Below are 21,764 nucleotides of genomic sequence, written 5' to 3' on the forward strand. Positions count from 1 at the left end.
AAAACCTTAAATTAGGCCGGTCAGATTGAGAATTTCTAAATTATATACATCCTAATGTAGTTCTCATAATGTATTGATACTTCATTTTATCCTAAACAAGGGTAATATTCTCTTTATTTGTCCTTCCCTCTCTCTGGCCATATCATTACTCTGGCTTCAGCACATATTGTGTTTCCTGGTCTGGATCCCCCAGATTCAACCTCCATAAGCCTGAGTAAACATCAAAGCCACCGTATACACCTATCATACCAGATACATATACACACTAGTATTGGAGATGCATTAAAAATACCTGGCTCTGTTGATGGTTTCCTTTGCTGTGTAAAATATTTTAAGTTTAATCAGATCCCATTTGTTTATTTTTTGCTTTTGTTAAAATTACTCTAGGAGATAGATCCCCAAAAATATTGCTGAAATTTCTGTCAAAGAATGTTCTGCCTATGTTTTCCTCTAGGAGTTTTATAGTATCCAGCGTTACATTTAGGTCCTTAATCCATTTTGAGTTAATTTTTGTATATGGTGTTAGAGAATGTTCTAATTTCATTCTTTTACAAGTAGTTGTCCATTTTTCCCAGCACCACTTATTGAAGAGAATGTATTTTCTCCATTGTATATCCTTGCTTCCTCTGTCACAGATTAATTGACTAAAACTGTGTGAATTTACTTCGGGGCCCTCTATTATGTTCCACTGATCTATGTGTCTGTTTTTGTGCCAGTACCATATGGTTCTGATGACTGTAGCTTTGTAGTATAGTCTGAAGTCAGCTATGGAGTTGTTTCCTCCAGCTCCATTTTTCTTTCTCAAGATTGTTTTGGCTATTTGGGGTCTTTTGTGTTTCCACATAAATTTTAAAATTATTTGTCCTAGTTCTGTAAAAAATGTCATTGGTGTTTTGATAGGGATTGCATTAAATCTATAGATTGCCTGAGGTAGTATGGTCCTTTTAACAATATTGATTCTTCCAATCCAAGAACACAGTATATCTTTCCATCTGTTTGTGTCGTCTTCAATTTCTTTCATCCATGTCTTATAGTTTTCCGAGTACAGGCCTTTTACCTCCCTAGGTAGGTTTATTCCTAAGTATTTTATTCTTTTTGATGTGACAGTAAATGGAACTGTTTCTTTAATTTCTCTACAGATTTCTGTATATTAACTTTGTATTCTGTAACTTTACCAAATTCATTGGTGAGCTCTAGTAGTTTTCTGGTGACATCTTTAGGTTTTTTATTTATAGTATCATGACATCTGCAAACAGTGACAGTTTTACTTCTTCTTTTCCAATTCGGATTCCTTTTATTTTCTTTTCTTATGATAGTCATGGCTAGGACTTCCAAAACTTTGTTGAATAAAAGTGGTGAGAGTGGACATCTTTGTATTGCTCCTGATCTTAGAGGAAATGCTTTCATCTTTTCACCATTGAGTATGATGTATGATGTTAGCTGTTGGGTTTTCATATATGGCCTTTTTCATGTTAAGGTATGTTCCCTCTATGCCAATCTACTGAACACAGAAGATATTTGCAAACGATATGACCAATAAGGGGTTAAAATCCAACACATATAAACAGCTTATAAAACTCAACATCAAAAACACAAACAACCTGATTAAAAATGGGCAGAAGAACTGAATAGACATTTTTCCAAAGAGGAAATGCAGATGACCAAGAGGCACATGAAGAGATGCTCAATATTGTTAATCATAAGAGAAATGCAAATCAAAACCACAACAAGATATCACCTCACACAGGTCAGAATGGCTATCATCAAAAAGAAAACAAATAACAAATGTTAGCAAGGATGTGGAGAAAAGGGAACCCTCTTACACTGTTGATGGGAAGGTAAATTGCTGCAGCCACTGTGCAGGTAAATTGGTGCAGCAGTAACCAATTTTGAGGTTGCTCAAAAAACAAAATACAGAACTACCAAATGATCCAGCAATTCCATTCTTGGGTATATATCAGAAAGAAACAAAAAGAGTAATTCAAAAAGATTCTTGCACCCCAAAGTTGCTAGCAACATTATTTACAATTGCCAAGGAATGGAAGCAACCTAAGCGTCCATCAACAGACGAATGGATAAAGATGTGGTATATGTAGACAATAGATACTACTCAGCCATAAAAAGAATGAAATTTTGCCATTTGTAGCAACATGGATGGACTTAGAGAGCATTATGCTAAGTGAAATAAGTCAGACAGAGAAAGACAAATACTGTATGATATCACTTACATATGGAATCTAAAAAATACAACAAACTAGTGAATAAAACAAAAAAGAAGCAGACATCATAGATATAGAGAACAAACTAGTGGTTACCAATGGGGAGAGTGAATGGACAAGGGGCAAAATAGGGATGGGATAAAAAAGGGGTTACTGTGGTACTGTATAAAATCATATGTGTGAAACTTTTGAAAACTGTAAAGTACTATAGGATTTAAAGAATCATACATTCAATTAAAAAAACAAATTAAAAAAAAAAAACACCTGGCTCTGGTATCATTTTACCTTATAATTTATTGCTAAAATTTCATAAGAAAGTTCAGTTTAAGAGAATCTGTGAACCAAACAGTTTTGTTTACTTTTCAATATATATATGAAAGATGGAAAGCAGAGTCTTGAGTACCTGAGAATGAGTAGATCCATTCTGTAATTTAAAACTTGCTGATAATTATTTATAATTATATGAACCTTACCAGTTTAATAAAATATAGGAAAATTTGAAGTCATTCAGTATATTTCCACAGATTTTCTTTTTCTGTGAGGTGTCCTAGCTTATCTCCAGGAAAGGAAGACTTGATGTCTGTGAAATGAACTGTATTTTTAAAACTTGAAATTGTTTTTGTACCCTCAGAAGATATCACATTTCTTCTTTTCTCAATACCAAACTAATACTTATATTTAAATCAGGGATTTCCATGTTTTACCAGAAAAGAATCTATTTTTCATGCTCATTTAGTTGCACAGCGTTAGAGCCACAAAAACATATGACTACTTTAGCTGAAGGAAACTTACACTGCAAATCAGTGATTTAGAAGGAAGCAATTGTGGTTGCAGAGCTTGGTGCAATAGTGCCCAAAGTCTGGAGAATTCCCTGGTGGTCCAGTGGTTAAGACACCATGCTATCACTGTCATGCATGTTCAATCCCTGGTCAGGGAACTATGATCCCTCAAGCAGGGTGGCCAAAAAAAAAATAGTGCCCAAAATCTGAAGGAAAAAGAGTGCTGGAAATTTAGGACAATCTGCTCTCTCTTCTGGAATTGACAGTGATAGACTCATCATGTCTCTGGTTTAGGATCAGACATTTGGCTGCCTCTGCCATAAATTACATAAAAATAAACTATAAGGAAGTTAAATATAATTTATAAAAACTCTTATTTTGTATAACAAAGCAAATCCCTCATACATATGTCACACTGAGTGTTTACCACTCAGAAGAGGCTTTCTAAAATATTTAACATTGGTTGTATATCATACATAATGGAACTAGTGAATATCTTTCCATAAAGGAGAGACACCTTAATGAAAACACCCTATGGATCATAATATGAAACTAAAATGTGAAACAGATTCTTTCTGAATCTGCTTATGTGCAGATCATACTACGAAAGAAGTAGAAGTCTAGATAATTAGTAAAGAAGAAAAAAAAAATCTAAAATTCACTATTTTGTTTGTACTAAAAGTAATTGCTGTCCTCCATATTAAAAAAAAAAAGCCATGCACCCTGACATTTTGCAATCCATGAGAAATTTTATGTAAAGTTACAGTTATTCATTACGTAGACATGAAGCTGAATCACTCAAAATATTGCTATAATTTTAATAAGAAATTAATAAGGGGTTTGCCAAATTAGACTAACAGATGGTGACTTGTATACATTTTCAAAACTCTTCCATTAAGTAGCTTGGAAAATTAAGGTGCTTACACTAAAAACCATTGGTTATTTGGACAATAGCTAGAATATTTACACGTATTCTTTCAGAATTACAGGGACCTCAATTAATTGACTGTGAAGAGCAAACTACCGATTAACCATGATCTAACTCACAATACAATGCATGTTTTAACATAAATTGCTGTTTCCTTTTAACTGTCAATATAAAACTTTTACTTTATATCGTAATCCTACTCTTTAGGAAAAACTAATTATATGGTTAAAAGTTGCCTAGATTTCAGCAAGTTTATTTATTTATTTTTGATAATAATGAATTTAGAGTACTAGTTCTATAGAATTTTTCCTTACTGAGCAATATCATGATTCACAGTTAGCTATGTCAATAGTATAAATCAACTCATAATGAAAGTTTACTCATAGAGCAGAAATGCTTGTATTCTGTATAAATATTGATATTTCTAAATTAAAATTATCCACCATTTACTATCAAGTTTAAAAAGAGAAATAGATTGTATGCTTGTAATTTAATTAAGATGACAATTTACTACTAAAAAGTATTTATATATAAGTAACTAAACCCCTTTACCTTATAAATATCCAAAAATCCACATTGGTGGTCAAATCTTGTGTACAGTTCATTCAGCATGCTGATTACTTGCATGGGGGTACACTGGGCACATATGGCTGTGAAGCCAACAATGTCTGAAAAGAGCATGGTGACATCATCAAACTTTCTGGCTTGCACTTGCTGCCCTTGCCACAATTGCTGGGCTACATCACCAGGGAAAATAGAATATAGAAGATCCACTGTTTTTTTTTTCTCTTCTTCCAGGGCCTGGTGAGTTCTTTCTAAAGTTGCTTTTAATTTATCCATCCTCTTCTTCAAGCCATCTTGGGCCTTTGCCTGCTCACCAACCAAAATTACATCTCGGGTAGCATCATGGATAGGGATGTCCGAGAGATGCAGCCCTCGTCCCATGAGTTCATCCAACTTGTCCACACATGGAGAACCCAAGAATAAAATAGAATTTGATTCTGAGACATGGATCATTTGTCCTTTAACTTCCATCACCTGCAAAATTAACACAGAATTTTGATCAGCACTATTCACATAGTAGGTTCACAAAAATTAAATTATTGTCTGATGGAGAGGAAGAACAAGAAATAAGCTCTATTGAATTTCTGCATTCATATAGGCAAATTTAAATGTGATTTATGGCCAATATAAGTTATGATTCTAAATAGAAGCATTTGTTATTGTTTCCCACTTGGTCACTTTCTTAACACAATGATCAAATGGAAAGGAAGGAAGATCAATGAGAAACGAAACAGGAAAACATTTTCATTCAAAATGAAATTGCACCCAGGTACATCATGAAACTGGTTCATGAGCCAGTTCAAAAACTTTCAACCTGCTTAGTAATAGTAGAATTAGGATAAATCCATCTGTCAATATAACTGCCTTTAACTGTCATTAAAATAATACTCAGAAAATAAGTCCAGGAGACTAAATGAATACAAATAATTGTTTAGCCTTATGTAAGTCATTTTTCACCAGCTGTAGTCCTATGAAAATATATTAGATTTTGCACTGACTAGATTAGTTGACAATTCATTTGTTCTTAAAAATAAAAAATTAAACTAGATGTCATTAAGCCAGTATTACCAGAAAATAACAATCAACTAGCATGTTCAATATAAGCTAAAAATAGCCCTCCAGATTGGGACAGTATTAAAGGAATTCAGTTAATAAGATAAAGAATCTGAAGATGTAGTAATTTAAATCTATCCCTCCTTTCTGTACTATTTGACTGGAGAATTTGAGAACTGATGTTTAATGAAAAACTTCATGAACACTGGTTTATGCTATTTTAGCTTGGTTCCCCAAGGAGCACTCAGAGGGGATAAGCACCAGTAGGGAAGGAAGGAAGACTTAGGATATGGTTATGCAAATATAGTTATTTGGGTAAGGATAAGATATTTCAGCACATCTGGAGAGGAAGCTAGCTGTAATTACCTGGAGAAAACAGCCTATAAGTAGACCACCTGAGACTGTGTATCAGTTTTATCTATGTTACTTTCCCCAACTACATGGAATGTGTTCAATACATTTATTTTCTTTTGTTCTTCATAGCATGAAGTAGTTAGGCTAGTTGATGAAATTGGAGGCATAGAACAAATATGGGGTAAAACTAAAGAGATCTGGATTTGTAAGCCTGCAAATGTTTTACTTTGTTCCCCCTGCACAATTTACCAAGATCTAGTCTACATAAGGAAATAAAATTGAATCCTTGTTTCATGTCATATTTTTAATGAAATGAAATGTTCACTTTTTTATATAAAGATTCTGCTAGTGTTCAGTATTTCAGCATTTTTTACATAATACTCTTATTTATTCATTGAAGTGTTATTGAGTGTTTGCTATTTACTAGTACAGCTCTGGATGATAAGCATAAAAAGATAAAACAAGGCTCCTCTTTTCAAAGTTATCACAGTATGGAAGGGAGAGCCAAATCTATATAGCCCATAGAATAGAATGAAGAAGGCCCTTCAATTCCCAATTTAAGGTGGGCTCTCAAAAGATGGCAGGCTACAGTTTGAATACAAAGAAAGTAATTGTCCTGAAAAGTATTTCCAGATTATTACATATATGCCTGATATGCTTTTTGTGGGGAGGGGTTTGTTAATGATATATACTTGTTAGAATATTAAAGGTGTAATAAAGAAGATACACATAATGTACAACCTCATGTTTAAAAATTAGTACTTTAATTTTTTTTCTTATGATTTAAGGTAAAAGCAAACCTCTGATATTCATAGATTTAGACCTCCTTCTGGTCTTTCCCTTTTTTTTTCTCAGATTTCTTTTTAATTATTTTCTTTTTCTTCTACATCTTACTTTCTTCTCCCTTCTCCTCTTTGTTCTTTGGACTTACTCTTTTTTTTTTTTTTTTCCAATATGCTATCTTCATTCAGTCTTTATCTCTCCTGCTTGCCTGGCTTTCTTTCTCATCACTGGTTTCCTTCATCTTCCTCACTGGTGCTTCCTTTTTCTTTTTCTTTCTCTTTTTTCCCTATGTATTAATCTCCACATTTACCATCACAAATCGACTTTTTTCTTCTCCACCTTTACTTTCACCTCCTTTTTTATTTTAAATATGAAATCAGTATATGTATACAGGCATAAACAATATTATACATTATTTGCTATGTGTAATAAAAAAGAGTGTTTTTCTTTAACTTACAAAGAAGCTGGATGCAATATGTTATACTCCACCTCAAAAAAACAAAACATAAATATATTCTTGATTTATATATGGCATTAGTTCATTTTTTGAAGTCTCTGAATCAGCAGAGCCTGGGAGAATAAAATAATTGCTTACTTCTTACATTACAGAAAAAAAAAATCATGAAAGAGAAACCACAATACACACAGTAAATAACTTAATTTTAGAATATTTTTCATCAGTGAATTTTTTCCTTATTTATAATTGGGCAAATATCACTGGAGCATTTGTGTCTCTGTCATAAATGCAGGTTTAGCCTAATTGGAAAATAATATAAATTATTTTTCTTGAATTGTTTTTGCTTTATTATAATTATAAATTCAGATATTCACCATGATTGCATTTATTGATTTAGCAATATGCACAACTATTATAGGAACTACGTATTTTTATGTAGAGGAGACAAATTTGTGGAAAACTACATTAAATTAAAACATTCCCTTAAGGTTTTATTGCATTCTAAATTATATTAAAGTTTTAATAAAATAGCATAAGGCAGAATGAAAATAAAATGTCTTTAAATCTATCAGATTTCATAAATTGGTAAGCATAATAGAGGGGAATGGGCTAAAAAATAGAATGGAGCTGACAGAGGATAGGATCAGTGAGGATAGTTCCATAGAATTTACTCAATCTGAACAAGGAAAATAGACTGAAAAAAATAAACAGAGCTTCAGGGACCTGTAGCACAATAACAAAAAATCCAACATTCATATCATGGGAGTCCTAGAAGCACTTGAAGTAATAATGGCTGAAAGTGTCACAAATCTGATTGAAGATATAAACACTCAGAATCAACAAGCTATGTGAATCTCTAGTAGGATAAAACCAAAGAAATCCATTTCAAGACACATTATAAATTTTGAAAACTAAATTCAAAGAAAATATCTTGAAAACAGTCACAGAGAAAAGATGCATTACTTATAGGGAACACTAATTTGAATGGCAGTTGATTTCTCATCTGAAACTATGGAGGTCAGAAGAAAGTAGTACATTTTTTTAGATATTGAAAGAAAAGAAGTGTCAATTGCGAATTCTATGTGTGGGGAAACTACTCTTCAAGAATGAAGGAGGAATAAAGACATCTGCAAATGAAGGAAAGCTAAAAGTCTTTGTCCTAACAGAACAGCTAAAGAAAGATCTTAAAATTGAATGAAATAAGAGAAATAATGTTCTAAGGAGCATCAGGAAGGGAAACAAGAATGGAAAGACTAAAAATACTGGTAAATACAATAGATTATCCTTCTCCTCATAAGCTGTCTAAATCACATGTGATGATTGCAACAAAAATTATAACACTAACGATTCTCATTACAAGTGTCCTCCTTATAAGAGAAAAGCAGAGGCAGATTACACACACACACGAAGACAGTGTGAAAACAGAAACAAAGATTGGAGTGATGCAATCACAAACCAAGAAATACCAAGGCATGCCAGTAGCCACCAGAAGCTAGAAGGGTCAAGAAACCTATTCTCCTCCAGATCATGTGGAAAGAGCAAGAACCTATCCACACTTTGATTTTAGATTCTGACCTCTAGGGCTGTGAAAGAATAAATTTCTGTTGTTTTACACTACCCAGTTTGTGGTTATTTGTTACAGTAGCCACAGGAAACTGATACAGATCAGAGCAACAAAATCAACAAATAAGATCTAATTGACAGATGTAGGGTGATCCACCCAACAGCAGAAGAATACATATTTTTCAAAGAACCTGTGTAGCATACACTAAGACTGACCATATTGTAGGCCATGAAAAAAAACACCACAACAAATTTTTGAAATTCAAATTATATGGAATATGTTCTCTGACCACAAGGAATAAAACTAGAAATAAAGACATATTCATAATAGCCAAATATTGGAAACAATCCAGGCGTATTTCAGTGGGTGAATGGTTAAACCAAACATGAGTTACTATTCAGCAATATAAAGAAATTGTACATTGATATAGGCAAAATAATAGATAAACTTGTAGGGAATTATGCTAAATGAAAAATTGCTGGGGGAGGAACCAGGATGGTGGAGCAGAAAGACGTGCTCTCACACCCTCTTGCGAGAACACCAGAATCAAAACTAGCTGCTGGACAATCATCGACAGGAAGACACTGGAACTCACCCAAAAAGATACCCCACATCCAGAGACAAAGGAGAAGCCACAATGAGATGCTAGGAGGGGCACAATCACAGAAAAATCAAATCCCATAACTGCTGGGTGGGTGACGCACAGACTGGAAAACACTTGTACCACAGAAGTCCACCCACTGGAGTGAAGGTTCTGAGCCCCACGTCAGGCTTCCCAACCTGGGGGTCCGGCAATGGGAGGAGGAATTCCTAGAGAATCAGACTTTGAAGCCTAGTGGGAATTGATTGCAGGACTTCGACAGGAGTGGGGGAAACAGAGACTCCACTCTTGGAGGGCACACACAAAGTAGTGTGTGCAGAGGGACCCAGGGGAAGGAGCAGTGACTGCAGGGGATACTGAACCAGACATACCTGCTAGTGCTGGAGGGTCTCCTGCAGAGGTGGGGGGTGGCTGTGGCTCACCGTGGGGACACGGACACTGGCAGCAGAAGTTCTGGGAAGTACTCCTTGGCGTGAGCCCTCCCAGAGTCTGTCATTAGCCTCACCAAAGAGGCAGGTAAGCTCCAGTGTTGGGTTGCCTCAGGCAAAACAACCAACACTGAGGGAACCCAGCCCCACCCATCAACAGTCAAGTGGATTAAAGTTTTACTGAGCTCTGCCCACCAGAGCAACAGTCAACTCTACCCACCACCAGTCCCTCCCATCAGGAAACTTACACAAGCCTCTTAGATAGCCTCATCCACCAGAGGGCACATAGCAGAAGCAAGAAGAACTACAATCCTGCAGCATGTGGAAAAAAAACCACATTCACAGAAAGATAGACAAGAAGAAAAGGCAGAGGGCTACATACCAGGTGAAGGAACAAGATAAAACCCCAGAAAAACAACTAAATGAAGTGGAGATAGGCAACCTTCCAGAAAAAGAATTCAGAATAATGAGAGTGAAGATGATCCAGGACCTCGGAAAAAGAATGGAGGAAAAGATCAAGAAGATGAAAGAAATGTTTAACAAAGACCTAGAAGAATTAAAGAACAAACAAACAGAGATGAAAAATGCAATAACAGAAATGAAAACTACACTAGAAGGAATCAATAGCAGAATAACGGAGGCAGAAGAACGGATAAGTGACCTGGAAGACAGAATGGTGGAATTCACTGCTGCAGAACAGAATAAAGAAAAAAGAATGAAAAGAAATGAAGACAGCCTAAGAGACCTCTGGGACAACATTAAATGCAACAGCACTTGTATTATAGGGGTCCCAGAAGGAGAAGAGAGAGAGAAAGCACCAGAGAAAATATTTGCAGAGATTATAGTTGAAAACTTCCCTAACATGAGAAAGGAAATAGCCACCCACGTCCAGGAAGCGCAGCGAGTCCCATACAGGATAAACCCAAGGAGAAACACGTCGAGACACATAGTAATCAAATTGGCAAAAAGTAAAGAAAAAGAAAAATTATTGAAAGCAGCAAGGGAAAAACGAAAAATAACACACAAGGGAACTCCCATAAGGTTAACAGCTGATTTCTCAGCAGAAACACTATAAGCCACAAGGGAGTGGCATGATATACTTAAAGTGATGAAAGGGAAGAACCTACAACCAAGATTACGCTACACGGCAAGGATCTCATTCAGATTCGATGGAGAAAGCAAAAGCTTTACAGACAAGCAAAAGCTAAGAGAATTCAGCACCACCAAACCAGCTCTACAACAAATGCTAAAGGAACTTTTCTAACTGTGAAACACAAGAGAAGAAAAGGTTCTACAAAAACAAACCCAAAACAAGTAAGAAAATGGTCATAGGAACATACATATCAATAATTACCTTAAACGTGAATGGATTAAATGCTCCAAGCGAAAACACTAGCTCGCTGAATGGATACAAAAAAAAAAAAAAGACCCGTATATATGCTGTCTACAAGAGACCCACGTCAGACCTAGGGAAACATACAGACTGAAAGTGAGGGGATGGAAAAAGATATTCCATGCAAAGGGAAATCAGAAGAAAGCTGGAGTAGCTATACTCATATCAGATATAATAGACTTTAAAATAAAGAATGTTACAAGAGACAAGGAAGGACACTACATAATGATCAAGGGATCAATCCAAGAAGAAGATATAACAATTATAAATATTTATGCAACCAGCATAGGAGCATCTCAATACATAAGGCAACTGCTAACATCTATAACAGAGGAAATCGACAGTAACACAGTAATAGTGGGGGACTTTAACACCTCACTTACACCAATGGACAGATCATCCAAAATGAAAATAAATAAGGAAACAGAAGCTTTAAATGACACAATAGACCAGATAGATTTAATTGAAATTTATAGGACATTCGATCCAAAAACAGTAGATTACATTTTCTTCTCAAGTGCGCATGGAACATTCTCCAGGATAGATCACATCTTGGGTCACAAATCAAGCCTCAGTAAATTTAAGAAAATTGAAATCATATCAAGCATCTTTTCTGACCACAACGCTATGAGATTAGAAATGAATTACAGGGAAAAAAAAACCGTAAAAAACACAAACACATGGAGGCTAAACAATACGTTACTAAAAAACCGAGAGATCACTGAAGAAATCAAGGAGGAAATCAAAAAATACCTAGAGAAAAACGACAATGAAAACACGATGATCGAAAACCTATGGAATGCAGCAAAAGCAGTTCTAAGAGGGAAGTTTATAGCTATAAAAGCCTACCTCAAGAAACAAGAAAAATCTCAAGTAAACAATCTAACCTTACACCTAAAGAAACTAGAGAAAGAAGAACAAACAAAATCCAAAGGTAGCAGAAGGAAAGAAATCATAAAGATCAGAGCAGAAATAAATGAAATAGAAACAAAGAAAACAATAGCAGAGATCAATAAAACTAAAAGCTGGTTCTTTGAGAAGATACAAAAAATTGATAAACCATTAGCCAGACTCATCAAGAAAAAGAGGGAGAGGCTCAAATCCATAAAATCAGAAATGAAAAAGGAGAAGTTACAACAGATACCACAGAAATACAAAGCATCCTAAGAGACTACTACAAGCAACTCTATGCCAATAAAATGGACAATCTGGAAGAAATGGGCAAATTCTTAGAAAGGTATAACGTTCCAAGACTGAACGAGGAAGAAACAGAAAATATGAACAGACCAATCACAAGTAACGAAATTGAAACTGTGATTAAAAATTTTCCAACAAATAAAAGTCCAGGACCAGATGGCTTCACAGGTGAATTGTACCAAACATTTAGAGAAGAGCTAACACCCATCCTTCTCAAACTCTTCCAAAAAATTACAGAGGAAGGAACTCTCCCAAATTCATTCTATGAGGCCACCATCACCCTGATACCAAAACCAGACAAAGATACTACAAAAAAAGAAAATTACAGACCAATACCACTGATGAATATAGATGCAAAAACCCTCAACCAAATACTAGCAAACAGAATCCAACAACACATTAAAAGGATCATAAACCATGATCAAATGGGATTTATCCCAGGGATGCAAGGATTCTTCAATATATGCAAATCAATCAATGTGATATACCATATTAACAAATTGAACAATAAAAACCATATGATCATCTCAATAGATGCAGAAAAAGCTTTTGACAAAATTCAACACCCATTTATGATAAAAACTCTCCAGAAAGTGGGCATAGAGGGAACCTACCTCAACATAATAAAGGCCATATATGACAAACCCACAGCAAACATCATTCTCAATGGTGAAAAACTGAAAGCATTTCCTCTAAGATCAGGAATGAGACAAGGATGTCCACTCTCCCCACTATTATTCAACATAGTTTTGGAAGTCCTAGCCACGGCAATCAGAGAAGAAAAAGAAATAAAAGGAATACAGAATGGGAAAGAAGAAGTAAAACTGTCACCGTTTGCAGATGACATGATACTCTACATAGAGAATCCTAAAGATGCCACCAGAAAATTACTAGAGCTAATCAATGAATTTGTTAAGTTGCAGGATACAAAATTAATGTACAGAAATCTCTTGCATTCCTATACACTAATGATGAAAAATATGAAAGAGAAATTATGGAAACACTCCCATTTACCACTGCAACAAAAAGAATAAAATACCTAGGAATAAACCTACCTAGGGAGACAAAAGACCTGTATGCAGAAAACTATAAGACACTGATGAAAGAAATTAAAGATGATACCAGCAGGTGGAGAGATATACCATGTTCTTGGATTGGAAGAATCAATACTGTGAAAATTACCATACTACCCAAAGCAATCTACAGATTCAATGCAATCCCTATCAAATTACCAATAGCATTATTTATGGAAGTAGAACAAATCATCTTAAAATTTGTATGGAGACGCAAAAGTCCCCAAATAGCCAAAGCAGTCTTGTGGGGAAAAAAACAGAGCTGGAGGAATCAGACTTCCTGACTTCAGACTATACTACAGAGCTACAGTAATCAAGACAATATCGTACTGGCACAAAAACTGAAACATAGATCAATGGAACAAGATAGATAGCACAGAGATAAACCCATGCACCTATGGTCAACTAATCTATGACAAAGGAGGCAAAGATATACAATGAAGAATAGACAGTCTCTTCAATAAGTGGTGCTGGGAAAATTGGACAGCTACATGTAAAAGAATGAAATTAGAACACTCCCTAGCACAATACACAAAAATAAATTCAAAATGGTTTCGAGACCTAAATGTAAGACCGGACACTATAAAAGTCTTAGAGGAAAACATAGGAAGAACACTCTTTGACATAAATCACAGCAAGATCTTTTTTGATCCACCTCCTAGAGTAATGGAAATAAAAACAAAAATAAACAAATGGGACCTAATGAAACTTCAATGCTTTTGCACAGCAAAGGAAACCATCAACAAGACGGAAAGAAAACCCTCAGAATGGTGGAAAATATTTGCAAACGAATCAACAGACAAAGGATTAATCTCCAAAATATATAAACAGCTCATGCAGCTCAATATTAAAGAAACAAACAACCCAATCCAAAAATGGGCAGAAGATCTAGACATTTCTCCAAAGAAGACATACAGATGGCCAAGAAGCACATGAAAAGCTGCTCAACATCACTAATTTTTAGAGAAATGCAAATCAAAACTACTATGAGGTATCACCTCACACCAATTAGAATGGGCATCATCAAAAAATCTACAAACAACAAATGCTGGAGAGGGTGTGGAGAAAAGGGAACCCTCTTGCACTGTTGGTGGTAATGTAAATTGATACAGCCACTATGGAAAACAGTATGGAGGTTCCTTAAAAAACTAAAAATAGAATTACCATATGATCCAGCAATCCCACTACTGGGCATATACCCTGAGAAAACAATAATTCAAAAAGACACATGCACCCCAATGTTCATTGCAGCACTATTTACAATAGCCAGGTCATGGAAGCAACCTAAATGTCTGCTGACAGATGAATGGATAAAGAAGATGTGGTACATATATACAATGGAACATTACTTAGCCATAAAAAGGAACGAAATTGAGTCATTTGTTGAGACGTGGATGGACTTAGAGACTGTCATACAGAGTGAAGTCGGTCAGAAAGAGGAAAACAAATATCATATATCAACACACGTATGTGGAACCTAGAAAAATGGTATAGATGAACCGGTTTGCAGGGCAGAAGTTGAGACACAGATGTAGAGAACAAACGTATGGACACCGAGGGGGGAAAGCTACGGTGGGGTGGGGATGGTGGTGTGGTGAATTGGGCGATTGGGATTGACATGTATACACTGATGTATCTAAAATTGATGACTAATAAGAACCTGCAGTAAAAAAAAGAAACAAACAAACAAAAAAAACAACTAAAACTTTCTTTGGGTTATTTGTATGGAAATATGTTAATATAAATGTTTCAGACGTAACATGAAATTTCTGAAAATCTTATATGTTCTGGTATAATGTTATAAGTCATAATTCTAGTTATTACTTTAAAATGTATATCTCAGAAATAACTAAACTTCCTTGTCAATTGCATTGTTATGAACTTTCATTAAATCTTTAACCGTGGTCATTTTTAAGTCTTTTGTCATTTACAGACAGTTCTGGGTGTACTTTGATGCTTTTGCAAAAATGTTCCTATAAAAGCATTTCATCTTCAAGGAATTCATGGAAAAGACTCTGACAAGTACAGGTTTCTGGTAACTGACTATACTACTGAACTGAATGAATAAGCATTTTCAGAACTCTAATGGAAAACTGATGAATTCATAAAAGTGCTAACAAAAGATCAAGATAAAAAAAATTAATTACATGGGACTGAGTGAACTGATGAGGATGATTATAGTTTTCATGACTTTCTGTTTGAATAAAAAAAAAAAAATCCCACAAGGACTCAGAGGCAAAAAATATACAAATCAATTTTCACTGCAAAGTAAAGGAGCTGTTACAGTGGAGGATTAGTGGACTGAATGTCAATATTATGACATAGTATGAGTGTGTTTTGTGCTTGGTAATTGGAATCATTGTTGCTTTTGTTGTGGTCATCCATTTACAATGCTTGGTGTCAGTTTATTTATCTCTTGTAAAAATAAAATACAGTGTGTGTGTGTGAAAAAAAATGAAAAAACAGAAAACTGTAGTGTAAAAAAGAAAAATTGGAATATATTGCAGAAAATTTAAAAAAGTAAATAAATAATAAATAAATAAATAAATAAAAGAAAGGAGGCAATTAACAGAAAAAAAGAAAAAAAGAAAAATTGCTCAGTTACTAAAGTAGAAGAGTTTTTGTTTTCTTTGCTTGCTTATTTATTTTTATCATTCAATTGTTGTTTGTGTTTTGATTTTTAGAATATATTTATCAAAGAAATAAGGTGTTTAGTAACAAAAGCAATTTCACCCAGAGGGCTGCTGATTTTTAAAAATTTCAACCTAAAAAATCTGTATTTATAGTAGCTACAACCTTTAAAAAGTTTTGAAATGATTTATTTTCTTTGACATGTATCCTTCATTAAATATTCTTATTTAGAGAAACAATTTTAAAATTCTTAAGTCAAGTACACTAAATATAATTAAAAAGAAATTTAAAACATTTATTTATTTATTCACCTATTTCACAAATATTTATTTAATATCCATGACCTACCAGTACTGTGCTAAGCTCTTTAAATATGCAATAAGTTAGGCAGAGCATCTTTGCTTTTTTACTAAATTGAACAGTAAATTCAATAGTAAAGTGTGTATGTATCTGGAGGGATATTAACATCTGAGGCTAATTATTTATAGATTGAAATGTTTCCTTTGTTGAGATGAGATACAATAAAAGTCATACTGTTTATTGATGAAAACATTGCTGGTGTTTTTCTTTGCAAAAATAAATATATAAATAAAAATAACCATTCAGACATTTTAATCTTTCTGTGCTCATTTTATTTCCCATGCATTTGTATTTAGTTTCATTGTTATTCTTTACAACTTAGAAATTCATTCGAAAAATGGATTTGAATTCTGTTTTGATAGATAAGCCAGTAAAGCACATGACAAAGTTGGTTTAATATTCCAAGATTAGATGTCATTTTTCTTTTTAAATCATGGCAGGATTCATATAATATTGAAAGGATATAGGTTATGCTTTGTAGTTGAAAGAAGTTATATCTGCAAATTTTTTGTCATTCTGTTGAGAAATTCTTATGTTTTGCTTTTAGAGTTCTCATTCTTTTGGTATTTAACAAGCACTAAATTTCACACTATGTGGGGAATATTAAGTTGATATGAAGTTTTTAATACCTTACCTACATAGACTGTCTTTTTTCCCAAAGGGTGCAAATGATTTCATTTTTTAAATCACATTCACACAATCAGTAAATCACACACATTAAAGGAATAGACTCTGGGGTGCCTTGTCACCACACTGCCACTCACACATCACATGGAAGATTTTGGCTATATTTCTATATATCCAGTTTATAAAAATACACTTCAAAAAGCTATAATAAATTTTTGAACTACCATAAAATATTCTGCAAAAACAGGAAATTCTACTCTCTCTTTAAAGAAATATTACAGAAATGATTCTGCACAAACTACTAACACATTATTACATGAGGATTAGTGAAGCCTCCTCATAGTATTATAATAGAGAGCCATTTAGATGTGTAAAAAATATTGGCCTTTCTGGCCCAGCCAATTTAACATGAGAATATTCTGATAAGGTCTTAAAGAAGAAAAAATCCCTAACTTTCAATTATCCAATTATATATGTGTTATATAATTATCCATTTATATGTATGTGTTGTGTGTGCACTTATATTAAAATAACTGTTCTCCCATACATAATCAGGGGGATGATGGGAGATCAGGAGTGGATATTTGATATATTGTTTAGTAACAAAAATAAGGTTTTTGCATTTTGAATGGATTGTGTTAAATATTTAAAAGAAATAACTGGAGTTTGTGCTTAGACCCAAGTTGACAAAACCCTGTTCAATACTGAGAATCCTGGCTGTTGGATAAGCAGAATTAAGGATATTAGAGTACAGAAGGAACTTTCTAATGGAATAATAGGATATTTGTTTAGTCTAGGGCACATACCATGGTTAAAGAAATATGAAGAGCTGCAGAATCTAGTTTTTATATAGAGGATTGAAATTTTTATATAGAGGATTATTTCCAATAGATCTTTCTGTAATGACGGAAAATATGGTTAGTGGGCTGATTTGATTTTCATTAATTTAAATTAAAATGTATATCGCCACACATGGCTACCAGCTAATCTACTGGACAGCATAGCTCTGAAGTAAAAGTTGTGGGTCCCATATTCAATCCATCACTTTGTCAAGGTATTATCTCTAATTTGTTAGGGGTAAGAAACAACTTAATATTTGGGTCACACAGATGTTTTTTCTTTTAACAATGTTATATAGAAGGTTTAAGAAAATATTATGTGTAGGAACTTTATTCAGCACTAAAGATAGAGTTGAGCTTAAGACAGTTATGGTCTCTGTCCCCATGGAGCTTATATTCTAACAGAGGAGATGATATATATATATTAAAAAAGAAATGATATGGTTATGGAGGGCTGAGGGACCCTATGGCTGCAGAACAAATAGATCCTGATTTAAAAAAAAAAACATACTTATGAGCCATCTCTTAAGAGGTAGGAGAGGTTTCCAAGTACACCCCCACATATGCACACTAGAAAAAGGAACAACCAAATCAAAACAAAGCAAACAAACAAAAAGTGAAACCTTGATCTGGACCCCTGAGAGGGGCAGAGAGAAGCCAGGCTGTACTGAGAGCCATGTGGAGAGCACACTGCTATTGGGATTATGAGACTTGGGACATTTGTAAGATTAGGGAGCCTAGTCAGATTCTTGACCTGAAGCTCCATCCTCAGAGAAGACTAGAGTGGTCCTCAGTCAACTGACATCTAAAACTTCCTCATCGTAGGCTCACAAGACTCTCAATACAATTAAGCTTGAGCAACAGACAAAAGCAAACAAACAATGAACACAAGATTTAGATGACAGAAAACTCTGAGTAATAGGATTGTCAGGTTCAGAATATAGAGCAGCTACATATTTACAAGTAAGGATATAATTATAGAGAAAGACAAGCACCAAGAGACTATAAGGAAGGAGCAGGCAGTTAAAAACTAAGAATAGATCATAATGTAAATGATAATAGTATTTACCTCAAACACTTGTAATGAAATACAGGTCTGTATACCATGTTGAGTACAATATCTGGCACAAATTAGCCTTCAATAACTGTTAGTTGACTTCACTGTGGATTCTGAAACTACCTAAAATCTCCTAAATCAGAACCCCTTGTTGTTGGGCTCAGAAATTGATTTTTTTTTTACAAGGACTACATGTGATTCTGAAAATTCACTAGACTTAGGAATTATTGTCTCAAATATCATCTTGTACAATCTAAGTGTAAATGAAGTGTAAGTAAAGAAAATGAGGGATGGAAAGGAAAGACAAATTGCATGGAAACACAAGACAAGTTGGTAAAGGGCAAGGATTTGAAACAGACCTCTTGATATATACAGCCACATTTTAGATGGTTCACTGTCAGAAAGTATATTCTGAATAAAAAAAAAAAGAGTGAAATGTGAAGTTCAGTGATGACTTAAAGCTAAGACATGAACAAGACCACCAAGTTGCCTATAAATATATTAATCAAAGGTGAATCACAAAACTGTTTCAACAAATGCTATAGACAGTTTTGTTTTAACAACTTTATAAATGACTTTCCTTCATACCTGTGGAAACATTAAAGATATAAAGGGGTCCCTTACATATTTTCATTGGCACAGTACTGCATTTTATGAGAGGAATTATGTTTATTTTGTTATCCAATTTGAGTATTTGAGTTTCTGGGTATATCCCAGAAATGTTTGCCAAAGGTCTTCTTGAAAAATCCTCTTTGTGACTCAATAATATCTCTTAATTATCACTTAGTTTATACATCATGTAGAATTTTCAAAATGTTTCCACACACATTGCTGCATTTTGTCTTCTTGACATTGTAAGATGCACACAATCAAAGTTACTGTAATTGAGAAAGCTAAGACCAGGGAGGGTTGAGTGAGTTGCTAGTTTAGTTGCACAGTTTAGTTTTGAAACTAAAAATGATCTGAGTTTAAAGCCTAGTTTCACCACTTGTTGGCTGAGTCACCACAGGCAGGTCACATGTACTCTCAGGGCTCTAGCAACATCCTCCGTAATATTGGAATAACAACAATTTTAATAGAATAGCATTAGGACAAAGTTTAAATGAGATAATACATATAAAAAGTCTAGCCTAATACTCGCATATGCATTCATTCAATAATTTCTCTATTATTATTGTTACTGTTGTTATTAATCATTATGAAATAAGATAATGATGATTGGGGGCTTCCCTGGTGGCACAGTGGTTGAGAATCTGCCTGCTAATGCAGGCGACACGGGTTCGAGCCCTGGTCTGGGAAGACCCCACATGCCACGGGGCAACTGGGCCCGTGAGCCACAACTACTGAGCCTGCGCGTCTGGAGCCTGTGCTCCACAACAAGAGAGGCCACGACAGTGAGAGGCCCATGCACCGCGATGAAGAGTGGCCCCCGCTTGCCGCAACTAGAGAAAGCCCTCACACAGAAACGAAGACCCAATACAGCCAAAAATTAATAAATAAAAATAAATTTAAAAAACAACCAAACAACCAAACAAACAAAACAAAACACTGAGAGACCAAGAATGGGTGTCTTCTGGAAAAAAAAAAAAAAAAAAAGAAAAAAAAAGATAATGATGATTTGGCTGGTGCTAGAGAGATATTACAAATAGGAAATGATAATATAATTATGTTGAAGAAATTATAATTATAATACATTGTATGCTCAATGCTCTGTGGTGACCTAAATGGGAAGGAAATCGAAAAAAGAGGGGATATATACATATATAGCTGATTCACTTTGCTGTACAGTAGAAAATAACACAACTTGTAAAGCAACTATACTCCAATGAAAATTAATAAAAATTACGTTTTATGAAGTTATATTACATAGGCATAGATTATGGATTATTTTCAGTGACAGTGAAACACTATAAACATATCTATAGTTTCATGTCTACAAATAGATTTACTTAAATGATGTATGTTCTGTCAGTTAAGAAAAAAGTTTCACAAACCATACAAAATGCTACAATAATTAAAATATCACAGTGAAGGTTGACTTTGAATTGGCAAAATGTCTCAGACACACATTATCAGAATTTGTCTTTGTAAACTTCCCCATGAACTGAACAATGTGTAGGAATTCCTTGTCAAGATAATAGCATTCAGCTGAAGCAACATGTCCTGCAGGCTGTCTATTATAGTGAAAAATGTAATAGTTCTTGGAATATGGCAAGGGAAGTATTCCAAGATGAGTGAAGGAAAAGCTTAAAGCCCCAGAGAGAAAGAAAGGCATAACACATTTGGGGCACTTAAGAAGGTCCAGTATGATTACAACAGAGAACGAAAGGGGAATGACCAGGGTCTAGTCAGGTCAAGGCCACACAACTGAGTTATGATCATTGGAATGTGAACCTAGCCCTTGTGATTCTCCAGTCCTCTCTCTACTCTTTCGTCTACTACTATGAAGGCCACGTGTCAAAGATGATGAAATCAGAAGGAGCCTGGGTTCCAAAGTCTCTTTTGCAACAGGGCTGCTCAGAAGACACCTAACCTGCCCCAGATCTATGATGTGAGCAAGAAATAAATTTTTACATAGTTAATGGACTGGGATTTGAAGATTATTATAGCAGCTAGCATTATTAACCTTGACTAATATACCAGATCCTGTAAAAGATCACTTTCAGCCATCTCTTTTCACACACTTGAGATGTGCTCTAGGCTTACTACTTCATGCTAGGACTTAGGTGAAAAGAATCAACCATGACTCTTTCTTATCCAACCCGATTATATTCACTATCATTCTAATTAATATCATTCCCATTTAAAGTTCTATGCTATCAGTGAATTAAAGAAGAGTCCTGAGATTAATACAGAG

The 21,764-nt window shown here is 34.5% G+C and overlaps 1 protein-coding gene across 3 annotated transcripts in view; it reads right to left on the reverse strand.

The window, feature by feature from the left end:
* The window catches only part of GUCY1A2 (guanylate cyclase 1 soluble subunit alpha 2), a 402,881-nt gene that overhangs the window by 205,214 nt on the left and 175,903 nt on the right, over window positions 1-21,764 (reverse strand). For all 3 annotated transcript variants that reach the window (XM_059929348.1, XM_059929349.1, XM_059929350.1), the window contains exon 5: window positions 4,479-4,964. In XM_059929348.1, coding sequence (XP_059785331.1) covers window positions 4,479-4,964 — 486 coding nt within the window. The remainder of the gene's footprint in view (window positions 1-4,478; window positions 4,965-21,764) is intronic.

This window comes from Balaenoptera ricei, chromosome 8 (genome assembly GCF_028023285.1).
Source record: "Balaenoptera ricei isolate mBalRic1 chromosome 8, mBalRic1.hap2, whole genome shotgun sequence".
NCBI classification, from domain to species: domain Eukaryota; kingdom Metazoa; phylum Chordata; class Mammalia; order Artiodactyla; family Balaenopteridae; genus Balaenoptera; species Balaenoptera ricei.